The following is a 20004-nucleotide window of genomic DNA, read 5'->3' as shown; positions in this document are numbered from 1 at the left end:
ATAAACATTAATTCTGATTCGCATAAACCTCCAGCACCATCTGCTGGTGGGAGAATCTGATAGGAATGGTAGGTTTCTTTCTATATGACTAGCTTATCCCTGCACAAAGTCTGCAAGGAGCACAGACAACATCAACTATTTACTGAACATTAATTCTGGTTTGTTTAGAGGGAGATCAGATGCTGTTTCATCAAGCCAATGTTAACTCAGACCTTCCAGTGCATTTCCCCATCACTTTTCTGATCACAAAAAAGGCACATTTGGGGTGGACCTCTTGTGAAAGAGCTCCAGATCAGCTGAATGCCTAAGATTCCACCACCAGGCTTCCCTTCATTTAGAGTTTGACCACCAGCCTCTTTTCCCCACTGACCTGCATCCCGCTGGGTCCAGCTGGCCAGTGTGAAGGTTACTCACCTTGGTCAGGTAGTTTGCCTTTCTCTTGAATAAACTTGGAAAGGCTCAGACCGGTTTTGCTACCTGTGAACAAGAACCTGGCCCCTCTTGTGCCAAACTGCATGAGACGCCAGGATCTCATGGTTCACCGAAACAGCAATTACAGGAGAGGGAGCCGTTCTAGGCCAGAGCAAAGGCAGAGATTGCCTTTCCAAGGCTGTTATTTGCACCATACAAGTATTACAGGAATAACAGTGGTTGAATCTATTTCTCTCATTTTCTGATGAGCATATGGGGTGGGTGTTAGAAGAGGAGTAGGCCCCCTGGTGAGGAACACATCATGCTCTTTCTGGAGTACAGTGGTACCTCGGGTTACATACGATTCAGGTTACATACACTTCAGGTTACAGACTCTGCTAACCCAGAAATAGTGCTTCAGGTTAAGAACTTTGCTTCAGGATGAGAACAGAAATCGTGCTCCGGTGGCACGGCAGCAGCAGGAGGCCCCATTAGCTAAAATGGTGCTTCAGGTTAAGAACAGTTTCAAGTTAAGTATGGACCTCCGGAACGAATTAAGTACTTAACCCGAGGTACCACTGTAGTTTATCCCAACGTTCATGGGGCATTAAACCTTTAACTCAGCAGATGGTGCTGTTGTCTGTTCTGCTCCTTTGGCTGTATCCTCAATCTGCATCACACTTTTTCGCTAACAGATGAAAGTGCTATTCTCACTTTTTCAGCCTCTCTGCTTATGCAATTTAAAAAGCATGTTTTCCAGGCTGCTTGTATAAAAGAGGCAGGATAGCTCCCACAGAATTGGAACTGCCAATAGCTGCCGCTCCCATATAATGCCGGCTGCAGGATATTGAAGAAGGGTGCTCTGATGTAGTATCCCTAATATCCTCAGGGCCCCCGTCAGCCAGGAAGATGCAGGACATTAAAACACAGGATTGTATTTGGCAGCATCTTCTTTGATACACTGTCCCAAACCTGCCATCCTCAGACAATGACCTTTTCCTCACAGGACCCTTAGAAATGCAGAGCGGGCCTCCTTTTGTTGTCTTGAAGGTCAGCAACCTTGTATGCACTTCCAAAGGGCATCTCTCCCAACCAGCCATGAACGGTGCAGCACCAGCCCTACTGTTAGGTGTAGAGTGCAGCTGAGACATCAAGCAAAGATGGGAATAGAGGCAGATGTTGGATGATGGAGGGGTGTGGGGGGGAGTGTGTAGGATGGCCATGTGTCCTACTTCAAGAGAACGGTCTTCTGTTTTCGAGTGTCGTCAGGGGGCAGTCCTCTATTTGAAGCTGTTCTCTGTTTGAGGGCTGTCCAGCCCAAGTCTGGTTTAAAGGTAAGAAAGGGGCAGCAGGAACAGCTAGTCGGCAGTTAACAGCACCTGGCCAGCAGACTGAACCCACCAGTCAACTGGTACCTCCCCCATCCAAACTTTGTGCAAAATGGTATCTTTTTTTTTGGTGATGCAAATCCTCTTTTTTAGCAATGCATAACTGGCCCCCTTACCTGGCTGCAACATGGCTCAGAAGCTACCCTATTGCCCTCATATGTGTTGGTAAACACTACTCTGTTACCAGAAGTAGGATTCAAATCTGATTAGTTCTGTACATGGAATGGCAGAATGCCATCTAGGCCACCCCAGGCAGTCATGTGTCTTGAGCCTGTCCCGTATTGTGTACTATCGAGTGCCTGAAACAAACCCAGCCGTTTTGTTTCTGCAATCCCAGGCAGGCAGCCTATGTATTCCCCGGTGGGAAGTCATAGGTAGCCAGGAGGTCTACATTCAGATGGTAGTTCCCAAGTTTGCAACAAACTCTTATTCAAATTCTGTGTCCAAATTTGCTTCTGGAGGGGAGGTAGCAGCTAGTAAACAACTTAATTCCCTCTGGAAAGGGGGATCTGGGCTGCTTGAGGTGGGGCCATAGCTCTGCGGAAGAAGACCAGCTTGGCGCACGAAAGCTCCCGCGTTCAATCCCCACCACCCCCAGGTATGTCTTGGAAAGATTCCCTTCCTGGAACCCTAGAGAGCTGCTGCCTGTCTGTGCAGACAACACTGAGCTCAATGTACCATGAATGGTCTGACAGCTTCTTATTTCCTGTTGAACTGAGCAGGGATGGTGGGTCAGCCATCGCCTGACATTCCTCTCAGGAGCCTGCGCTGGGAAAACTGATAAAGAGAGACAAATGTGAGGGAGAAAATAGCAGCAAGGCCATAAAAATCAGCGGCTGAGATATTGGCCCACACAGGCTCCAAGAGGCCTGGCAGGAAGCCATTTCCGTCGCAGGCAGAGAATTCCATGCTGGCTGTAAAACAACATCGCTACTCAGCTGGTGCGACTCTCCCAGCCCACAGAAATATCTGGACTCTGGGAGAGTGGGTGCCTGCAACACTCTTCCTGAAGAGACAGGACACTTAGGGGGGCTGTTTGCTTTCTCCCCCGCCTCAAGGTGAGAGCACTGGGACCACTGGTCCATCTGGCTCCATATTGTCTATAGTGGTTGGCAGAAGTTCTCCAGGATTTCAGACCAAGGGACATTCACAGGCCTCTCTTGAGATGCTGCAGATTGAACTCAAGGCCTTCTGCATCGTGCAGAGCAGATGCTCCAACACTGAGCCCAGAGTCAGACTGGGTTAAAGGATACACATAGTAGAGCCATGTTCTGGAGCCCAGCATAGGAAGAACATAGGAAGGTGGCTTTTACCAGTTCAGATAATTGGTCCATCTGGCTCAATATTGTCTGCACTGACTGGCAGCAGCTCTCCAGGGTTTTAGGCACAGGTTCTTCCTAGCCCCCATGAGGAGATGGAACCTGGGACTTTCTGCATAGCCAAAGAATGCGTTCCACCATTGAGTAAAGATGCAGGATCTCTGGCCTTCGTGCCACTTTCCTGCCCCACCCTTACACGACCCCCAGCTCTCTAACAGGTGGGGCTGGGGGCTTTGGCACCCGAGGGAAAAGGAGCCACTGAACACATACCTGGTCTAGCCTACAGCAGCTGGGAAGCCCCTCCCCAGATGCAAACTCAAAAGAAGGGACAGGGATAGGGTTCAATTCACACTGTAATGTGCACCGACCTAATTCACACTTCCTTAAGTGAAGCACAAACCGAAATACAGCTCTCCTGTGACATTTTCAGGTCTCCAACCAAAGAACGGGAAGGAAAATTCATATATTTGAGGAATTTACACACAAAAATGCATGTACTGTATGAGCCAACTTACAAAAATGCATTCGCTTAAGAAAAAATTGCTTGCAAAGGATGCGTGTATATTAGGCTGAATTGTGTACAAATTAAGAAAAATGTGCACTAAAATGCTTAAGAATTATAAAGATGGCTTTTTTAAAAAATCACAAAGGGATGCAGGAATGTGGCAAAACTTGGAAAAAGGAGAAAATAGGAGAAATCAGAATTGGCAGATTCTCCCATTCCTAACCGAGAGTCAGGCATGAGACGGTCTCCTTCAGCCACTTGCCATCCTTGCTTCAACTGCAGGAGAAGACAACAAAAATTGTTCTATTGAGGTCTGGATCACATGCAATGGTATTCTAACACAATTGGGATCCCAAGGGCATTATTTTATGTTGAGAAGCTCTGACTCAGTAGTCTTTTTACACAGACCAAGAAGATCTCATACCACCACATCAGTTTGTGATATTTTTTTTAAGTCCACATGAAAATGCATTAACATTTTAGTGGACATTTTTCCTGATACATGTTTGCAAGCACTTATGAAAGCTTGTAGCCAATGTTAATTCTACTCAGAGTAGACACATTGAAATTAATGACCATCAACTAACTTCATTGGAGGGAAATACATGCATTTTCCCATTAGTGCAAATTTCTCCTAATATAATGCATGTTTGTATGCCGTTTATCCTAATATGCGAATTTCTGCTGGGCAGTTTCCTCTAATACAATGCGTTTTTAACATTCTTTTCATGAATATATGCATTTATGAACATACTTCACAGCAGTGTATGTATTTCTTGGCTGGAGAACTGCAAAATTCAGACAGGTGTGAAGTTTGAAGGACGGTCACTATTCAGTGTGGTATTAAACAGATTTGCCTTTACATGTGAAATGAATCAAATTTCTTCCCTGTCCTTCCTGCCCTCTCCTCCTGGGTTTAGCTGTGCCCACCAATGGCATGGTGCCCCCAGCAGATATCCCCCTGAGGGAATGTGATCCTCCACAGGGTGAGGAGTTTCCCCACACCTGCGTGCAGTGTTTAAAAGGGATCAGCTACCTTGTCAGTTGAGGAGCAAGATGGTTGTGAGTAGTACTTTTATTTTATATACTGCTTTTCTGATACAATCAAAAGCGGTGAAATGATGCCGTCGGAAGCACTGGGGTCCCCTGCAAACAGGAAGTAGACATCATCATGGGTTGGAAGAGCAAGGACTATGAGGAAATGCTATCAGAAGCCTGGGAACTGTGTGGCAGGGACTGCCATCTTGTTGCCCTGACAGAAGCTTTGTGGCCCTAGAAGCTGTGTGACAAATGAAGCTTTCCTTTTATTTTCTCTGCGGTGCAGGAGACTCCCATTATTAGCACTAGTGAGGAAAGCAGTGGGGAGGGGGCTGGTTAGAGTGAGGTAAGGGAGACATTTGAGGTGTAGAGGCCTTTGGTAGGCTGCGCAGGTGGGTGCCACAGATAAAAGTCTGAGTTTGTGTAACTTTGGGAAGCAAGGTGCGTGGCCGGGTCACATTGCAGCTGCGTAAACCATTCAAGGACAGGCACCCCTTCCAGCTATTGCTCTGGGGCTGGAGTGAGGCCAGGCAGAGCCGAACCCCCATGAGGGCAAGGGGGCGTGTCATTAGGGTGGCCCTTCCTTCAAACGGGTGCGGCAGCCGCTCCTATTTCTTCACTTTGGCATCGTAGGTGCCGGCATGCTTGTAGGCCGACACATAGCCGCTGTTGTCCACAATGTTCTCCCGTCCGCTCTTGCCTTTGCCCTTCCCACTCTCGTCGAAACGTTCCTTGTGGGAGCCTGTGTACTTGGACGTGTCGGTGAGCCTCTCCACCGCGCCCACAGCCTTGGCTTTCTGCCAATCACAAAAACAAGGGAGGGGGTCAGAACCATTCTTTGTTCAGCAACGACTACCATCGCCCCTACTTCAGAACATGGCCTCCACATCACCTCCACCTCCTTTACTATCTACTATGCAATAATATGAGAAGCTGCTTTGTACCAATGTCAACCACTGGCACATAGAGTAAAAGTAAAGGGACCCCTGACCATTAGGTCCAGTCATGACTGGCTCTGGGGTTGCAGCATTGACCTTGCTTTACTGGCCAAGGGAGCCAGCGTACAGCTTCCGGGTCATGTGGCCAGCATGACTAAGCCGCTTCTGGTGAATCAGAGCAGTGCACGGAAACGCTGTTTACCTTCCCGCTGAAGCGGTACCTATTTATCTACTTGCACTTTGACGTGCTTTCGAACTGCTAGGTTGGCAGGAGCAGGGACCAAACAATGGGAGCTCACCCCGTCGCAGGGATTCGAACCGCCGACCTTCTAATCGGCAAGTCCTAGGCTCTGTGGTTTAACCCACAGCACCACCCGCATCCCTGACACACAGAGTACCACTGGCTTTACCAACAGCTCTCCAGCATTGCAGGTAGCGGTCTTCCCCAGTCTTGCAATTTGGAGGCTCCTTCAACTGGCACATAAGAGCCCTCCTGGATCAGACCAAAGGCCTATCCAACTCAGCGCCCTCTACTCACAATGGCCAATGTTATTTCTGTAGGAAGCCCACAAGCAGGACATGAGCCCAATAGTGCTCTGCTGGAGACTGGCCTTCAGAGGCACACTGGCTCTGATACCTGAGGGAACATAGCCATCATGATCAATAAGTCTTGTTCTCAATGATTTTGTCAATCCTCCATGAGGGGTGCAGGTATTAAACCTGGGGCCTCCCATAGGAAAAGAGCAGGAGCTGTATTGGTCGGGGGTGCTTAAGGAATTCAGTTTCCATGAGTTCCAAAGCAGACTGACCTGATCCATACCTGCTGTACTATCATAAAGACTGGAACATAGTTATCCACCCTATTTTACACTTCACTGAATTTTGTGATAAAGTTCCTGGCTCAGAAAACAAAACAAAATGCATTAAAATGCATATTAAAATGTGTACAGTACTTTTCTTCTAGAAAAAAGGTGCTGGTACTGCATTCCCTTGAGTACCCCTCAGAAAAGAGCACTGGACTGTACATAAATACATACAGTGAGATAAAAGATGTATATAAATGTACAATTTATGATAAATTGTGTATCGAAATATTATTTATACACAAAATTCCATACTGCTTTCTTTTCTGCTAGTTAATGGGACAGAAGAGGTTCATAAACGATCACTTGTGGAATTGGAAAAGGACTGATCTGTCCATAAGTACTGAGAGTGAGTTAAGCCGTACCATACGAGAAAGCTGCAATTCACTACCAGAATGCACACTTTGCATACAGACATTTCCTGGTCCAATTCACAGAATCTCCAGGTAAGGCTTGGGAAACCCTGGAGAGCTGCTCCTAGTCAGTGGAGTTCAGGTGGGGAAGCTGCTGTCTCCAGATGTTACTGGTTTACAACACACATCATCCCAGGCCATGCTGGCTGGCGCTGATGGGAGTTGGAGTTCAGCAACATCTGGAAGGCCACTGGCTCCCCATCCCTGTCCTAGACCCAACCTGGCCTGCTTCTGGATTCCCACCCGGAGTCGGCTCTGCTTCTTCCTGCAGCACCGGCAGCAGTTACTCACAGTGACGCCCACGTTAGTCGGTTCTTTGCCTGCCACCAGCTGGCAGATGGATTCATACGCTTCCTCTTTGCTTTTGTCCTTAAACCTCTTTGGGGCCAGCTCCTCCAAGGCCTTCTTGAACTCCTCATAGTTTATGACTCTGGCCGTCTTCCCTCTGGAACAGAATAGGCACATGGGACTCAGGAGCCAAATCGCAACTACCTTTGCCCCTCTGACTCATACACGGGGGGGGGGGGAGGACACCTTCTTCAGTCTGAAGGCCACATTTCCTTCTAGGCAACTTCTAAGGGGCCATAGGTCAGTGATAAGTGGGGCCAGACGCAAAAGAGGGCAGGGAATGAATACAAATTCTACCTTCGTACAGTAGGCTTGTTTCAATACACATTCACACCCCTTAACCACCTCCTTCCAGGCAACCCCGAACCATTATCAGAGTTCAAGAATACATTCCTGCCAAGCAAAAGCATGCAGGGAGGGTGTCCTGGCTCCCAGTTGTAGAAGGACAAGAACTTGCAAGTTCCTCCCATTGTTTAGCTGGGTTTTGGTTCCGGGCAATTTCTACCACTCAATCTATTCCTGCTCTCTGGAGCAACAGAGCACAAGTCCGCTTCATCTTTTACATGACCTCCCTTCAGATATTTGAAGACTGCTATCATGTCTCCTCTTAATCTCCTCTTATCTGGGCTAAACATACCCAGCTCTATCCTGGGTGTCAACTTCTGGACAAGCTCTAGCTTGTCAACGTCCTTCTTAAGTTGTGCCATACAGAAGTGGACATGGTACTCCAGATGTGCTGTGACCATTGCAGACTAGAGTCCACTTCATCCGATGTAGTCAGGCCAGGCCAGACTGTAGTCCACAAGAGTTTATGCCATAATGAAACTGTTAGTCTTTAAGGTGCCACAAGAATCTTTGTTGCTTTTAAAGAAAGAGACTAAGACTGTGTACACATTACCAGCTTAAAACACAGCTAGGTCGTTCTCAATTCAGACTGAAGTTGGTTTGGAGTGTGTACGCAACTTAACATGGCTACATCTCTGAAAATCTTGATATATACCAGCTAACTAGCTAGAATAACTGAAACATTTGTTTAAAAGTTCTAGAGACTGGTAGCTGGTGGCAACACCTATCGGTGCTGAACGCTGACAGCTTCTGCAGCAAACTGGCAGAAATTGTCTTTTTGAGGCCTCAACCCCCAGAGAGGAAAGGTATGTTTGGAAGGACCACAACAAAGGTGCTTGTAAACTAAGGCCCACTATCCTACAAGTATCTGTCTTCAGTCTGATTTTCTACATGCAGGGAAATATTGGGTGTGTGAGAGAGCACTTAGATATGCAATTCCTCATTTGTGACTTTAGGTGACGCCATCCAGAAAATAGCTTTACTTATTGATTCTGTTGCCTGCATAAACCAGAGGCAGGGGAACTTTTTCAAGCTGGAAGTCTACATTCCCTCCTAGGCAGCCTTTTGGGGGCCACATGCCAGTGATGGGCAGAGCCAGAAGCAAAAGAGGGTGGAGCAATGGAGATTGATTTTACTTTTTGTACAACAGGCTTGTTTCTACACAGACTCACACACAGAGTTCCCTGCCTCCATCCCCCATCCAGACAAGCACAAGTCGTCATCTGAGTTGCGGGACACATTCTAGCCAAGCAAAAGCAGTCCAGGAGGGTGCAAAGCAAGGCTGGAGAGGAGTGTGGCCTGAGGAGAGTCCTGTGAGACAGAGAGACTTGGAGGCCACATTCAACTTCCCCATCCCTGGTATAAGCTGTCCCTGAGTTTTGACCAGACTGAAGCTGAGAACAGGTGACACACATGCCAAGAGCTTTCCCCAAACCACTAACTGCAACCAGTCCACACACCTCTGAGATATGGGGCTTCTGGTGGTTAAATCACATGTTAAGCTGGATGCACAACAGGCATCTACATGTCATTTTCCTTCAGAAGCTGGGCCTGCCCTGGGGTCACAAGTCTCCAGCCTAGGATCAAACTACATATTACATTTGTGTGCCGCTATGACTGTTGCTTTTTTGTTAAATTAATTTATAGCTGCAGAGGGCCTTACTTGCTGTTGAGATCACTGCAAGCCCAGAAGTTAGGTCTATCACTTTTCTCCCCAACAGTGATCCCACCAATAAAAAAAAATTTTAATCCCCTTCCCGTCATTGCTACAAAGCTTTTTAAAAAATCCAACTGGTGGCAATGGAAAATTTTTAGTAAGCCATAAGTCTCTCTGCAGGAGGGATATTGGGAAGGTGGAGGGGTCACAGCTGAAGAGGGACAAGATATAGCTGGTGGGCTGGCCCAGCTCATCTCTCTCTTTCTCTCTCTCCCCCCCCCCCCCACATTAAACTGTAGCTTTCGCTGCTGCAGCCAAAGTGCTTTCCATTGCAAGAGAGTTACACTAACAGCAGTCAATAGCTGTTTGTTTTTTATTTTTGCCAGGACCAAAGGCTTAATTTCTCAAACAGCAGCTGACATGGAGCAGTTCAACAGTACAAACAAAAGTGTTCCTGCCAATATTGCTGAATCAAACCGGGACAGCACCATTGAGCAATGCATGCTCAGTCTCCCCAGAAGCACAGATGTGAAACACAACAATGCCAAACTGAAGCTGGCATTGAGCCAAAGAAGCTGTGTGTGTGTATCTTTTTAAGCTGGTGCTTGGCATTGACACAGAAAGCTAAGCCTCTTTTTTGTGGGTTGGGCTGTTTTCTGCTAGGTTTGTAGTCTGGCTGCAGACAGGGTTTTTGAACATGTGCAGAGTTTCTGTCCCTTGTCGCCATTAATGCAAGTCATCTGGAAAATTATGTATTGGAGTAAAAGAAAAAAAGTCACTGCCCTTAATCAATTGAGATCTGGTTTATCTATTTTACTTATATTTAGTAAACAGATGAACATGTGCTGTGTTATTTTTACAAGTGTGTTATAAAAATATCTCAAACATTTTTTCCAGAAGTCAAAAAATAGATTAGGAAGGTACTTGGTTAAAGTTGTAAATCTTGGTTAAAGTTGTAAATCTAAGCATGTTACCCCTAGGGAATAAGCATCATTGAGCACAATGGGATTTCCTTCCTAGTCAACATGCATAACATTGTGCTCTAAGTATTTGACTTGAGGGGAGCAGGGTTCAACAGAGCATAAGAAGTTGCCTTATATCAAGTTAGACTATTGGTACACCTAGCTCAGTGTTGTCTATGAATTTTGCGGGGTGGGGGTGGTAATGTCATGGGACTTCTTCAACTTGGCAAAGCTTATATAAACACACACACACACACCAAACAAACAAACAAACAAACAAACAAACAAACAAACAAACAAACAAACTGGTATATCTATGCACATTCTGTATAGTATGCATAGGATGTATATTTCTTTCTGGAGGTGGCTGAAATGACCACGATGGTTGTAACAGCAAATAAAATTGAAATTGACATAGCTTAGGGTCTCAGCATGTCTTAATGAGGCCATGCTTGGTAGGCAATGGAAGGGAATGGAATAGAAGTCTGGGGAAGGGCTGTAGCTCTGTGGAAGAGCATCTGCTTTGCATGCAGAAGGTCACAGGTTCAATCCCCAACATCTGAGGCAGGTATGGGAGGGAAACCTGCCTGTTAGGGTACCAAGGATCTGATTTAGTATAATGTTTCTATGAATTAGTTCATTGGGCTCTTGCTTCCAGGGTCAGGGCTTCAAAGACTTGCCCACGGGTTTCAGTCCCATCCGAGTCTCCTTTTTTTTTGTAAATTAAGAACCAACATGAAGCAGAACCAGAAGGAAGTGAGATGGAAGCAGGCACTTACTTCACCTTGCTGAAGACAATGTCCACATCTGTGCTGGTGACCCCTTTGCCATCTGTTACTTTGCAATCCTTACACAGTTTGGCCCAGTTCTTGCCATTCATTTCTTGCCCTGTAGCTTTGGTATCACCGTAGATGGCAAACTTTCGGAAGCTCTCCTCCAATGAAGCCATGTCTGTGCTCTCAGCCATGATGTTCTGTAAAACACACAGGGGGCTGCTCAGATCCAAGCAACAGGCATTGCGTGTGCCATCATGTACACATTTCCTAAAGCTCATCTAGACATTTCCCCCTACCTAGGGATGGTGGAATCTGTCAGTTTCATTTCCCCCTCATTTATCATTTTTTTCCAAATTGGAATTCAGTTCTCCACATTTTCACAGCAACAATTTGCAATTTTTGTTAAAAGTGGGAGGGGGAGGGGAGTCCTTAGGAAAATTCATCAGCATCTTAGGTCAACTTTCTCCTGATACACATTTTTGCAAAGCAAATTCCCCATATATATTGCATTTTTATATCTTGCTTTCAGTAATGTATGTATTTATATGAACACTTTACTCTAGTATATGTATTATAGTATACATTACTTGACTAGAGAGGTGTATGGGGTGCTAGGGGTGGGGCAGTGCCTCTGGTGGGGGATATATTGCACTCCTTTTGGAGAAGTTTGTTCACTTTTGGTCTCCTGTCTGCACTCAGCTTTAACCTGTGGCTCCTAAAAGCTGTCAGCATGCAACAGCGGCCACACCCCAGGAAACGACTTTGACTGGCTGGCTAAACTAGGCGAGGGTAGCCAATGTATCTCAATCCCTTGGTGAGTTAGGGACTTTCCCTGCACGTGAAGACAGACTGAGTGGACGAAACCAATACAGTGGTACCTCGGGTTACATACGCTTCAGGTTACATACTCTTCAGGTTACAGACTCCGCTAACCCAGAAATATTACCTCGGGTTAAGAATTTTGCTTCAGGATGAGAACAGAAATCGTGCTCTGGCGGCGCAGCAGCAGCAGGAGGCCCCATTAGCTAAAGTGGTGCTTCAGGTTAAGAACAGTTTTAGGTTAAGAACGGACCTCCAGAACGAATTAAGTTCATAACCTGAGGTACCACTGTACTGGGTCAAACAGTTAAGAAGCCAGTTTCTGCACATGCTGTAGAAGAAAGAGAGGGGCAGATGGGGCTTGTCAATCTAGGAAGATAACCTTTCTAGGAGAAGGAAAATCCTGGTCCTAAACCTCCACTTCCTTGTGGGATATCTTTGGGAGAAGAAAAGGCTACACAAATTTGGGAGAAGAAAATTTGCTACACAAATCCACAGTGGAGTCTCTAATACGGTTGGATGGCACCATGTACGCCTCCTTCTGGAAACTACTGCAACCAAGCTGGTGCCAAACATTGCTCTGCTTTCCTTTGGACCACATCAGTGAGGCTGAGGGGGCGGGGTCTTGTCATCTGGGAAGCCCAGTACCTCCATATACACTGCTCAGGCTTGTGCCCCAAGGAGGTCATTTCAGTGCTGCTAACTCAGCGGCTTGCCTTCATCCCTGGAGGCATGATCCATTGTCTCTCGAGACAGACAGATGCCAACCACTTGGCTAGAGAACTGCATTGCAAAATCTGGGGAACTGCAAATTTCCAAAGGATTGGCTGCGTTTCAGTTCACAATTTGTTTTAGAAAGTGTGACTTAGAAAAATCCACATTTAAATGCAAAGTAAATTGGATTTCTCCCTGAGCTCCATTGTTGGTCTTAGTGCACTGTTTGAACAGATTTCTTGGTTCCGGAGATAAATCAGGGCATCCTAGATAGAGCACTTTTCTCAAACCTTCTGTAGAAGCTACTGGCTGTTTCAGATTTATCATAAACTTTCCCCCTACTTCTGAAGTTCAGTATGCGAGCACCATTGTTGTCATAATCCGAAAAACCAGCACATGGACAAGAGGAAAGTGCAGTGTGTTAAGGAAAATTGCTTTGCAAAAGTTGTGTGTTATAGGCAAAAAGGTGTCTATTAGGAAAGATCTTCACAAAAAACGCTGATGAATTTTCATGAGATTTTTTCCAAGTTTTAAAATTTATTCTTACAATCATCTATGCAAATGTGGAGAACTAAACTTAAGATTAGAAAAATGAGGAAACAAGGGAAACCAAAATGGACAGATTTGCCCATGCCTAGCAAGAGCAGACCTATCTTCTCAGCAAACGCCCTGGCTTGCCCTGTGTCAATGCCAGCACTAACTGGAATTTCCCCGCACAATTATTAACTCAATCCACTGCTACTTTGGGGAAACGCTGTCCATTTCTCACGGACATTTACCCTCAGCTATCCCCTTGCTCGGGCTCCCTGCCAAGATCCACCCATGCCCAGGGCAGGCTATTAGGGCACTAGCCAGCCTGGGGGGCCTGCCAGGTCCAGGATCTTAGTTACGGCCTGACATTAAACAAAAACAGGCATGTGGGCTTGGCTGCTGGGGCGGCCACAGTTTGTGTTGCCTGGCGATGGTTGCTAAGGGCAGGTTGTGCTACTTGGACGTGGTTGCTCTGGGGAGGATAGTGTGGATTAGCATATGTACTTAACTCCACACTAACGGACATAGGTATGCGTGTGAACTTTTTTCCCTTTCTCTCTCTCTCCTTAAAATTTCTCCTCTGCTGGATGAAGGTATCTCCTGGAAAGGAGCAGTGGAGCTGCAGGCCCTACCCAACAGACGTCACAGCCACACTTGGATGTACATCAATCTGCATGCACAGAAATACAGTGGTACCTCGGGTTAAGTACTTAATTTGTTCCGGAGGGCTGTACTTAACCTGAAACTGTTCTTAACCTGAAGCACCACTTTAGCTAATAGGGCCTCCTGCTGCCGCCGCGCCGCCGGAGCCCGTTTTCTGTTCTTAACCTGAAGCAAAGTTCTTAACCTGAAGCACTATTTCTGGGTTAGCGGAGTGTGTAACCTGAAGTGTATGTAACCTGAAGCGTATGTAACCCAAGGTACCACTGTACACAGCAGCAGGTGTACTGGGTGTACAACTGCAAAAAAAAAATATAATGGGCACAAATTATGCAGGTTTGGCCATTTGGAAAACTGCAATAACATGTGGGCATATTAAACTATGGGTTTTTAAACTGTGGGAGGGGGGTTATTTCTGTTTGTTTGTAACTATGTTATGTATTTTGTGTTTTTATATTGCAAACTGCCCTGTGATCCTCGGATGAAGGGCAGTATAGAAATTTAATAAATAATAAATTAAAGAATGATGATAATGTACAGCTGTGTACTTATCCAATTGCAGAATCCTTGACTTTGCAAATGTGGAGAACTAAACTCAGTGTACCTTGGTCAGTGTGCTTTACCCCTGAGACACACATGCGGTAACCCGTGTGAATAGCCACTCATAATTTAACTTTTTAAAATTATTTGCCGCAGCCCTCATCCAAGAAGCTTGAAGCTCAAACCTGTATGCGTTTTCCCCAAATGTGCATCATTTTATACTTTACTTGCATTGAACCTTACGCTCCCCAAAAGGCTGGTTTGAAGGCTCCCTCTCCTGAAGAAGCTTTGTGCATGTCTTACATTTTAATGTTGTACATTTATTTTATGTTGTAAACTGCTACATTGTATGATTGAAAGTTTTCCTTTTATTCTCTGTTGTCCTTTGTAAAGACCTTTGGCTATACAGTGGTACCTCAGGTTACATACACTTCAGGTTACATACGCTTCAGGTTACAGACTCCGCTAACCCAGAAATATTACCTCGGGTTAAGAATTTTGCTTCAGGATGAGAACAGAAATTGTGCTCTGGTGGCGCGGCAGCAGCAGGAGGCCCCATTAGCTAAAGTGGTCCTTCAGGTTAAGAACAGTTTCAGGTTAAGAACGGACCTCCGGAACGAATTAAGTACTTAACCCGAGGTACCACTGTATACAATAAAACTGACTGACTGACTTGCGGCATGTTCTATAATAGATGCCCCTTTGACTGAGATTTAGGTTGACAGCAAACTGTGGGCCCCACAATTTGTCTCCCAGACATGCAGAGGTAGAGATGTTTGCACAGGTGAGCAAAGCAAACTGCAGGTTTTCTCACTTTTCACACAAAAATTGAGACGCATGCACCTAAGATTGGCTGAGACTCCCTTATTCACATAGGAGCCCTGATTGGTTGTGAGTCACAGTCGCAGCCAATCAGGGATCTTCTGCTAGACAGGGAGTCACAGCCTATCAGGACTCCCTGGTACACGTCCCTGTGTGTTTAGGGATAAATGCTGTATCTGCAGTTTGCTCTCAGAGGGCATCTGTCTACCCCCCCAGTCACATAGCACACAAAGAGCTGCACTTTAGGGACACCCACTTGCCCTTCACACTCTACATGTTTACTGTGGGCAACGTCAGTTGTAGCCACAGCAAACATGATTGACACATAAATCGTGAAGCACCCAGGTAGAGGGCAGCAGCTCTTAATCCTTGTATTTATTTAATGTATTTATTTAAAACCAACCCTGCCTTTCTACAGTTGCTCAAGGTATGTATGGATTCTTTCACCATTTGGCCAACACCTAACTAAGTCAGTCATTATGCTTGGCTTGCTAGTTGCGTCTTCTTCAGAGATCTTAGCTACACAAATACACACATACACAACTTACGTGGGCAACACAGAACCTATCTAAACAACAATCTGGTTCAGTTCAGACAAGAAATCACATCCATAGCTTGTGCTGACTGTAGCTTAGAACCTAAACCACCGTTTCTATTTCCAAAGCTACAACAATTAAACTATGGTTTAGAGCTGCTCATCTGCTTTCATTTCACACATTCAATCCTGTCCAGAAGGCATCAACAGTCGGCATGATAGGGTCAGTTCAAATTTAAGAAAGGAGCCCACAGGGGCTGCAAAAGACAAAGGTATATCAGAGCTCAACCAGTGAACATCTAGCTCATCAGCTGGGATGCTCAAGAATTTTATCCAGTCTGCATTTTTAAGGAAATTGGCCTGGCCTGCACTTCTTAGACAGAGGGTTCCTCCAAACTGGTGTTTTTTCCAGGGTGTATTTGCAACATGTCACTGATGCAGAAATAGTGATGGCTTTTTACTGGAATATCCAAACATCGTTCCTCTTTTTTAGTTGCTCTGTGAATATTCCCCAATGTTACCACATAGTGCATTGAAGGGCCTCTCTGTTGGGCCCTTGGAACTCTTGCCAGGCGCACCCCCTCCTCCACCACACCCCTGTCTCCAGGCCACACTCCTCACTAGCCCTACTTCACACCCTCCTTAAGTTTCTGCCTGCCTGGAATGTGTGCTTGACTGCCTCTTGCATGCCTGGATGGAAGTTAGAGGTGGCTGAGTAAGTGTGTGTAAAAATTAGCCTAATGTACAAAGGTAAAGGGACGTGGATGGCACTGTGGGTTAAACCACAGAGCCTAGGGCTTGCCGATCAGAAAGTCGGCGGTTCGAATCCCCGTGACAGGGTGAGCTCCTGATGCTTGGTCCCAGCTCCTGCCAACCTAGCAGTTCAAAAGCACATCAGTGCAAGTAGATAAATAGGTACCGCTCTGGCGGGAAGGTAAACGGCGTTTCCATGTGCTGCTCTGGTTTGCCAGAAGTGGCTTAATCATGCTGGCCACATGATCCGGAAGCCATACGCCGGCACCCTCGGCCAATAAAGCGAGATGAGCGCCCCAATCCCAGAGTCGTCCGCAACTGGACCTCACGGTCAGGGGTCCCTTTACCTTTACAAGGGTAAAATGCACATTTATTGCTCCACCCACATTTGCTTCTGGCCCCTCCCACCACTGGAATGGAACCTTCAGAAGGTTGCCCAGGTGAACATGTGGTCCTTGGTCTGAAAAAGATTCCCTATGCACCCTTTAACCCTTGCTGTGGTCCCAGCTGGAATCAGACCCCCGGCAACTGCTATTTGCAATAGGAAGAAAGCTCCCACTGACTGAAATAGGAGTTTTCCTCTCATTCCAATCAACAGGGGATGCAGACAGAGGGTTAAAACTCACTTCCCTCCACACTGTGGTTCCAATTTGGCTCCCTCTGATCCAACCCCACACTGGCTACTTAGTGTAAAATGGCCATCCCCAACCTGGTGCCCTTCAGATGTTTTGGACTACAATCCTTGTCCATTGTAGGGGATTGGGGAGAAATTTGCTTTAGACTGTATTTAAAGCATACTTACCAAATCGCTTCAAAGCACTACGTGAACACAGCTATCCTTCAAAATTCACACTTCTACAAATTTCGCAATGCAATTCTCCACCTATGTAATGTGTACAAAAATGCATATACTGTAGTAAACATGCATATAAATGCAAAGATCAATGAAAATAACAATCATAAAGGTATGTTAGGCAAAATTACAAACAAAAATGAGCATATTAGAATAAATTTGCACTAAAATGTTGATAAGCTGTTGTGGAAATGTGGAAAACTTGACTGGAAAAATGAGAAACCAAGAAAAACAGAAATCGACAAATTCACCTATCTCTCGGGGGTCTTCCCAAAGGGCTTTCACACAGAAGATGGAGCAGCCTTGTGCACTGTTGCTTCAGAATGCAGAGCACAAACTAATGGGTGGAAATTGCAGGAAAGCATATTCCAGATAAACCTCCGAGAAAGAGCTGTCCAGCAATGGGACACGCTGCCTTGGGAGGTGATAGGCTCTCCTTTGCTGGGATCCATCCATCTCAGTGCTGTCTACACTGACTGGCAGTGGCTCTCTTTGGCTTCAGACCAGAGTCACTCCCTGTCCTACCTGGAGATGCCAGCGAATGACCCAAAGACCTTCTGCATGCAAGGTTCTATCACTGAACTACAGCCAGCTTGCCTGGTGCAGTTTTCTATTCTGCCAGTTCAGCTGAACTGCTAGAAGCAGAAGCCTGAGAAATGATATCACCAAGCCAGAACAATGCCAGCGGCACTCAAAGGAAAGCATCTCACTGGCCGCTTTTCTGCAGGCACGTAAATCCAGACATACACAAGACCAGAGGGCTAAATGCACGGTTGTGCATGATGCCAAAAGCACCTCTGTAAAACATCTCTCAGGCTTTTTGTGTGCATATGTGCGCACTCAACATCCAAAACAAAAATCAGAAGAGTCGCTTTTAGAAGCTGTATACCAAGTCAGACAATTTGTCCATCCCACCCACTATTGTTTACTACTTTGTGGCAGTGGCTCTGCAGGGTCTCAAGAGCTGTTTTTAAGTATGTTTAATTCATAATTTGAACGTTTTATATTTTTTTTGGTAAACCACTTAGAGGTTTTTGTACAATCAAGCATTATAGAAATGTTTTTAAATAAATAAATAAAATCCATGCAACCTGAAACTTTAACTGGAGATGCCAGGGGTTGATCCTGGGAAGCTGCTGCATGCATCCATTTGGGATTGTCACTAACGTTTAAACTGCACAGACGTTACAGTCCAAGATGGGCAAGAGGAAACCCCTAACTTGCCATTTTGTGCCTATTGGTCTGTGCTGGGATTCTCCTGGAGGTTACTGAACTAGATGAGGATCCAGATTTAATCATGCTTAAAGAAGACCCATTGATTTCGAAGTGTCTGCTCTAAGCACAACCAAGTCTGGATTCAACTCTGCATTTCTAAGCAAGAATGAACACTCAAGATTCCTTACCACAGGTTAGTTATGTTTCAACAGTTAAGAGGTCCCGGGTTGCAAATTTTAAAATACATCAGCAGATGATGGGCAGAGATTCTAGAAAAGAACAGAGCAAAAGGTAGACAAAGCAATGTCAACTCACCCATGTTCTATGCAAAAAGAGGTGGGGGGGGGGGAGAATCAATTTAAGGCATCAGGTAAAGAAGAAAAAAAACATCAAAAAGAAAAAAGGCTGCAGTTCAAACACACTTTTCCAGTAATAAGTCCCACTGAACTCAGTGCAGCTTATTTGTGACATGCAAAATTATGTTATGCAAATAAATAAATTCCACTGGGGGAAAATAAACAGAGAGCGCTATCTTCTGCTTTCTATTTCACAATGCTATTAACAACATGCATACCCTGGAACAACTAAAGAGCACCTAAAAGAAGCTTTATACAGAGTCATGGGTGGGTCTGCCGACTCAAGGCATGTGGTGCAGATCTAGTGAGTCAAATATTCATCAAAGCACAGCTGATGCCAAGCTAATTCCTCCATTTCCAGGTTTGCAGACACAACACAGGGATTTCTAACAGAGATTGCTCCCGTTGACAAGCTGCCCATTCTCACAATCTGGTTAGTTAAACAAGCAGGGGAAGGAGGGTGTACCCGGTATTTATATTATACATGCACAGGGAACTAGGAAAGGAACTAGAGAAGGAATTATTCCGAATTAGTTAGTCTGGAGCCAAGTGACATCATCGCCTCGGGTGCAATGCTGAAAAACAGAGGGAGACCCCGCCACAAACACCCGCCTGGACGCAGCACCCCCTGATGACCCTGCGACAGCAAACGTCAAGCAACAGCCTCGCGGCCGTTGTTTACGTGGAAGTAAATAAATCCCATTGAAGTCACTGGGACTCCCTCCCGAGTATGCATGTAGAGAATCGGGATTGCAACCTTAGCATAGTGATGGGAATAAACGAAGAGATCGTCGGAGGTACATTGACTGAGAGGAAGGGAAGGAGCGGAATGCAAAGGTTTGGTCAGCATGCCTAGTGGGTGGATGCAGGAGGAACGGAGAGACAGGGGTTCCCCAAGCCTCCGGCTGCAAGAAGCCTGCATTGTCCACGGGGATGGGGATACCCCGGTTCCTCCTTACCCCACTCCGGATCCCCTTCGCCTGGCTACGCCTTACCCCCCGCGCGCGCTCCTTACCCGGCTTGCCTTCCACTACGCTGCGCCTTGCAAAAAAAGGGGGAGAAAACCACCCCTCTGGCTCTTGGAGACGCGCCGCTGCCGGCGGGGCGAGGCTCGGCTGTTGATTCCCGTCTCCATAGAGACCCCAGTGACACAGCGCGGGGAGGGAATAGGAAGCGGCGGGGCGGGGGGGCGTGCAAAAGCGAGGAAGAGCCAAGACACCTCCCTCCGGGGAAGAGGGAGGCG

General features: G+C 46.2%; 1 protein-coding gene across 3 annotated transcripts; it reads right to left on the bottom strand.

Moving 5' to 3' along the window:
- Positions 1 to 4683: 4683 nt before the first annotated feature.
- TPPP3 (tubulin polymerization promoting protein family member 3) lies at positions 4684 to 19889 on the bottom strand. Of its 3 annotated transcripts, none has more exons than XM_081871974.1 (5): positions 19777 to 19889; positions 17140 to 17220; positions 10967 to 11160; positions 7167 to 7320; positions 4684 to 5458 (listed from the first exon to the last, which is right to left on the bottom strand). In XM_081871974.1, exons 3-5 carry the CDS (start codon positions 11152 to 11154, stop codon positions 5270 to 5272), a joined length of 531 nt encoding a protein of 176 aa, XP_081728100.1. In that variant the 5' UTR covers positions 11155 to 11160; positions 17140 to 17220; positions 19777 to 19889; the 3' UTR covers positions 4684 to 5269. The 3 variants fall into 3 exon arrangements, with proteins under 3 accessions (XP_081728100.1, XP_081728101.1, XP_081728099.1); XM_081871975.1 differs by lacking the exon at positions 17140 to 17220 and adding an exon at positions 18594 to 18674 and having other exon boundaries at positions 19777 to 19814; XM_081871973.1 differs by lacking the exon at positions 19777 to 19889 and adding an exon at positions 18594 to 18653.
- Positions 19890 to 20004: the final 115 nt, after the last annotated feature.

Source organism: Podarcis erhardii, assembly GCF_964252035.2.
Source record: "Podarcis erhardii genome assembly, chromosome: 7".
NCBI lineage: Eukaryota > Metazoa > Chordata > Lepidosauria > Squamata > Lacertidae > Podarcis > Podarcis erhardii.
This window is presented reverse-complemented; position numbering and strand designations above follow the sequence as displayed.

Excerpts from the sequence above, each read along its gene's own strand:
- TPPP3 (XM_081871974.1), bottom strand. The coding sequence starts at position 11,154 with ATGGCTGAGAGCACAGACATGGCTTCATTGGAGGAGAGCTTCCGAAAG. Across the intron at positions 7,321-10,966 it reads ATTGTCTTCAGCAAGGTGAA|AGGGAAGACGGCCAGAGTCA; the intron begins GTAAGTGCCTGC and ends ATTCTGTTCCAG. Across the intron at positions 5,459-7,166 it reads CGACTAACGTGGGCGTCACT|AAAGCCAAGGCTGTGGGCGC; the intron begins GTGAGTAACTGC and ends TGTGATTGGCAG.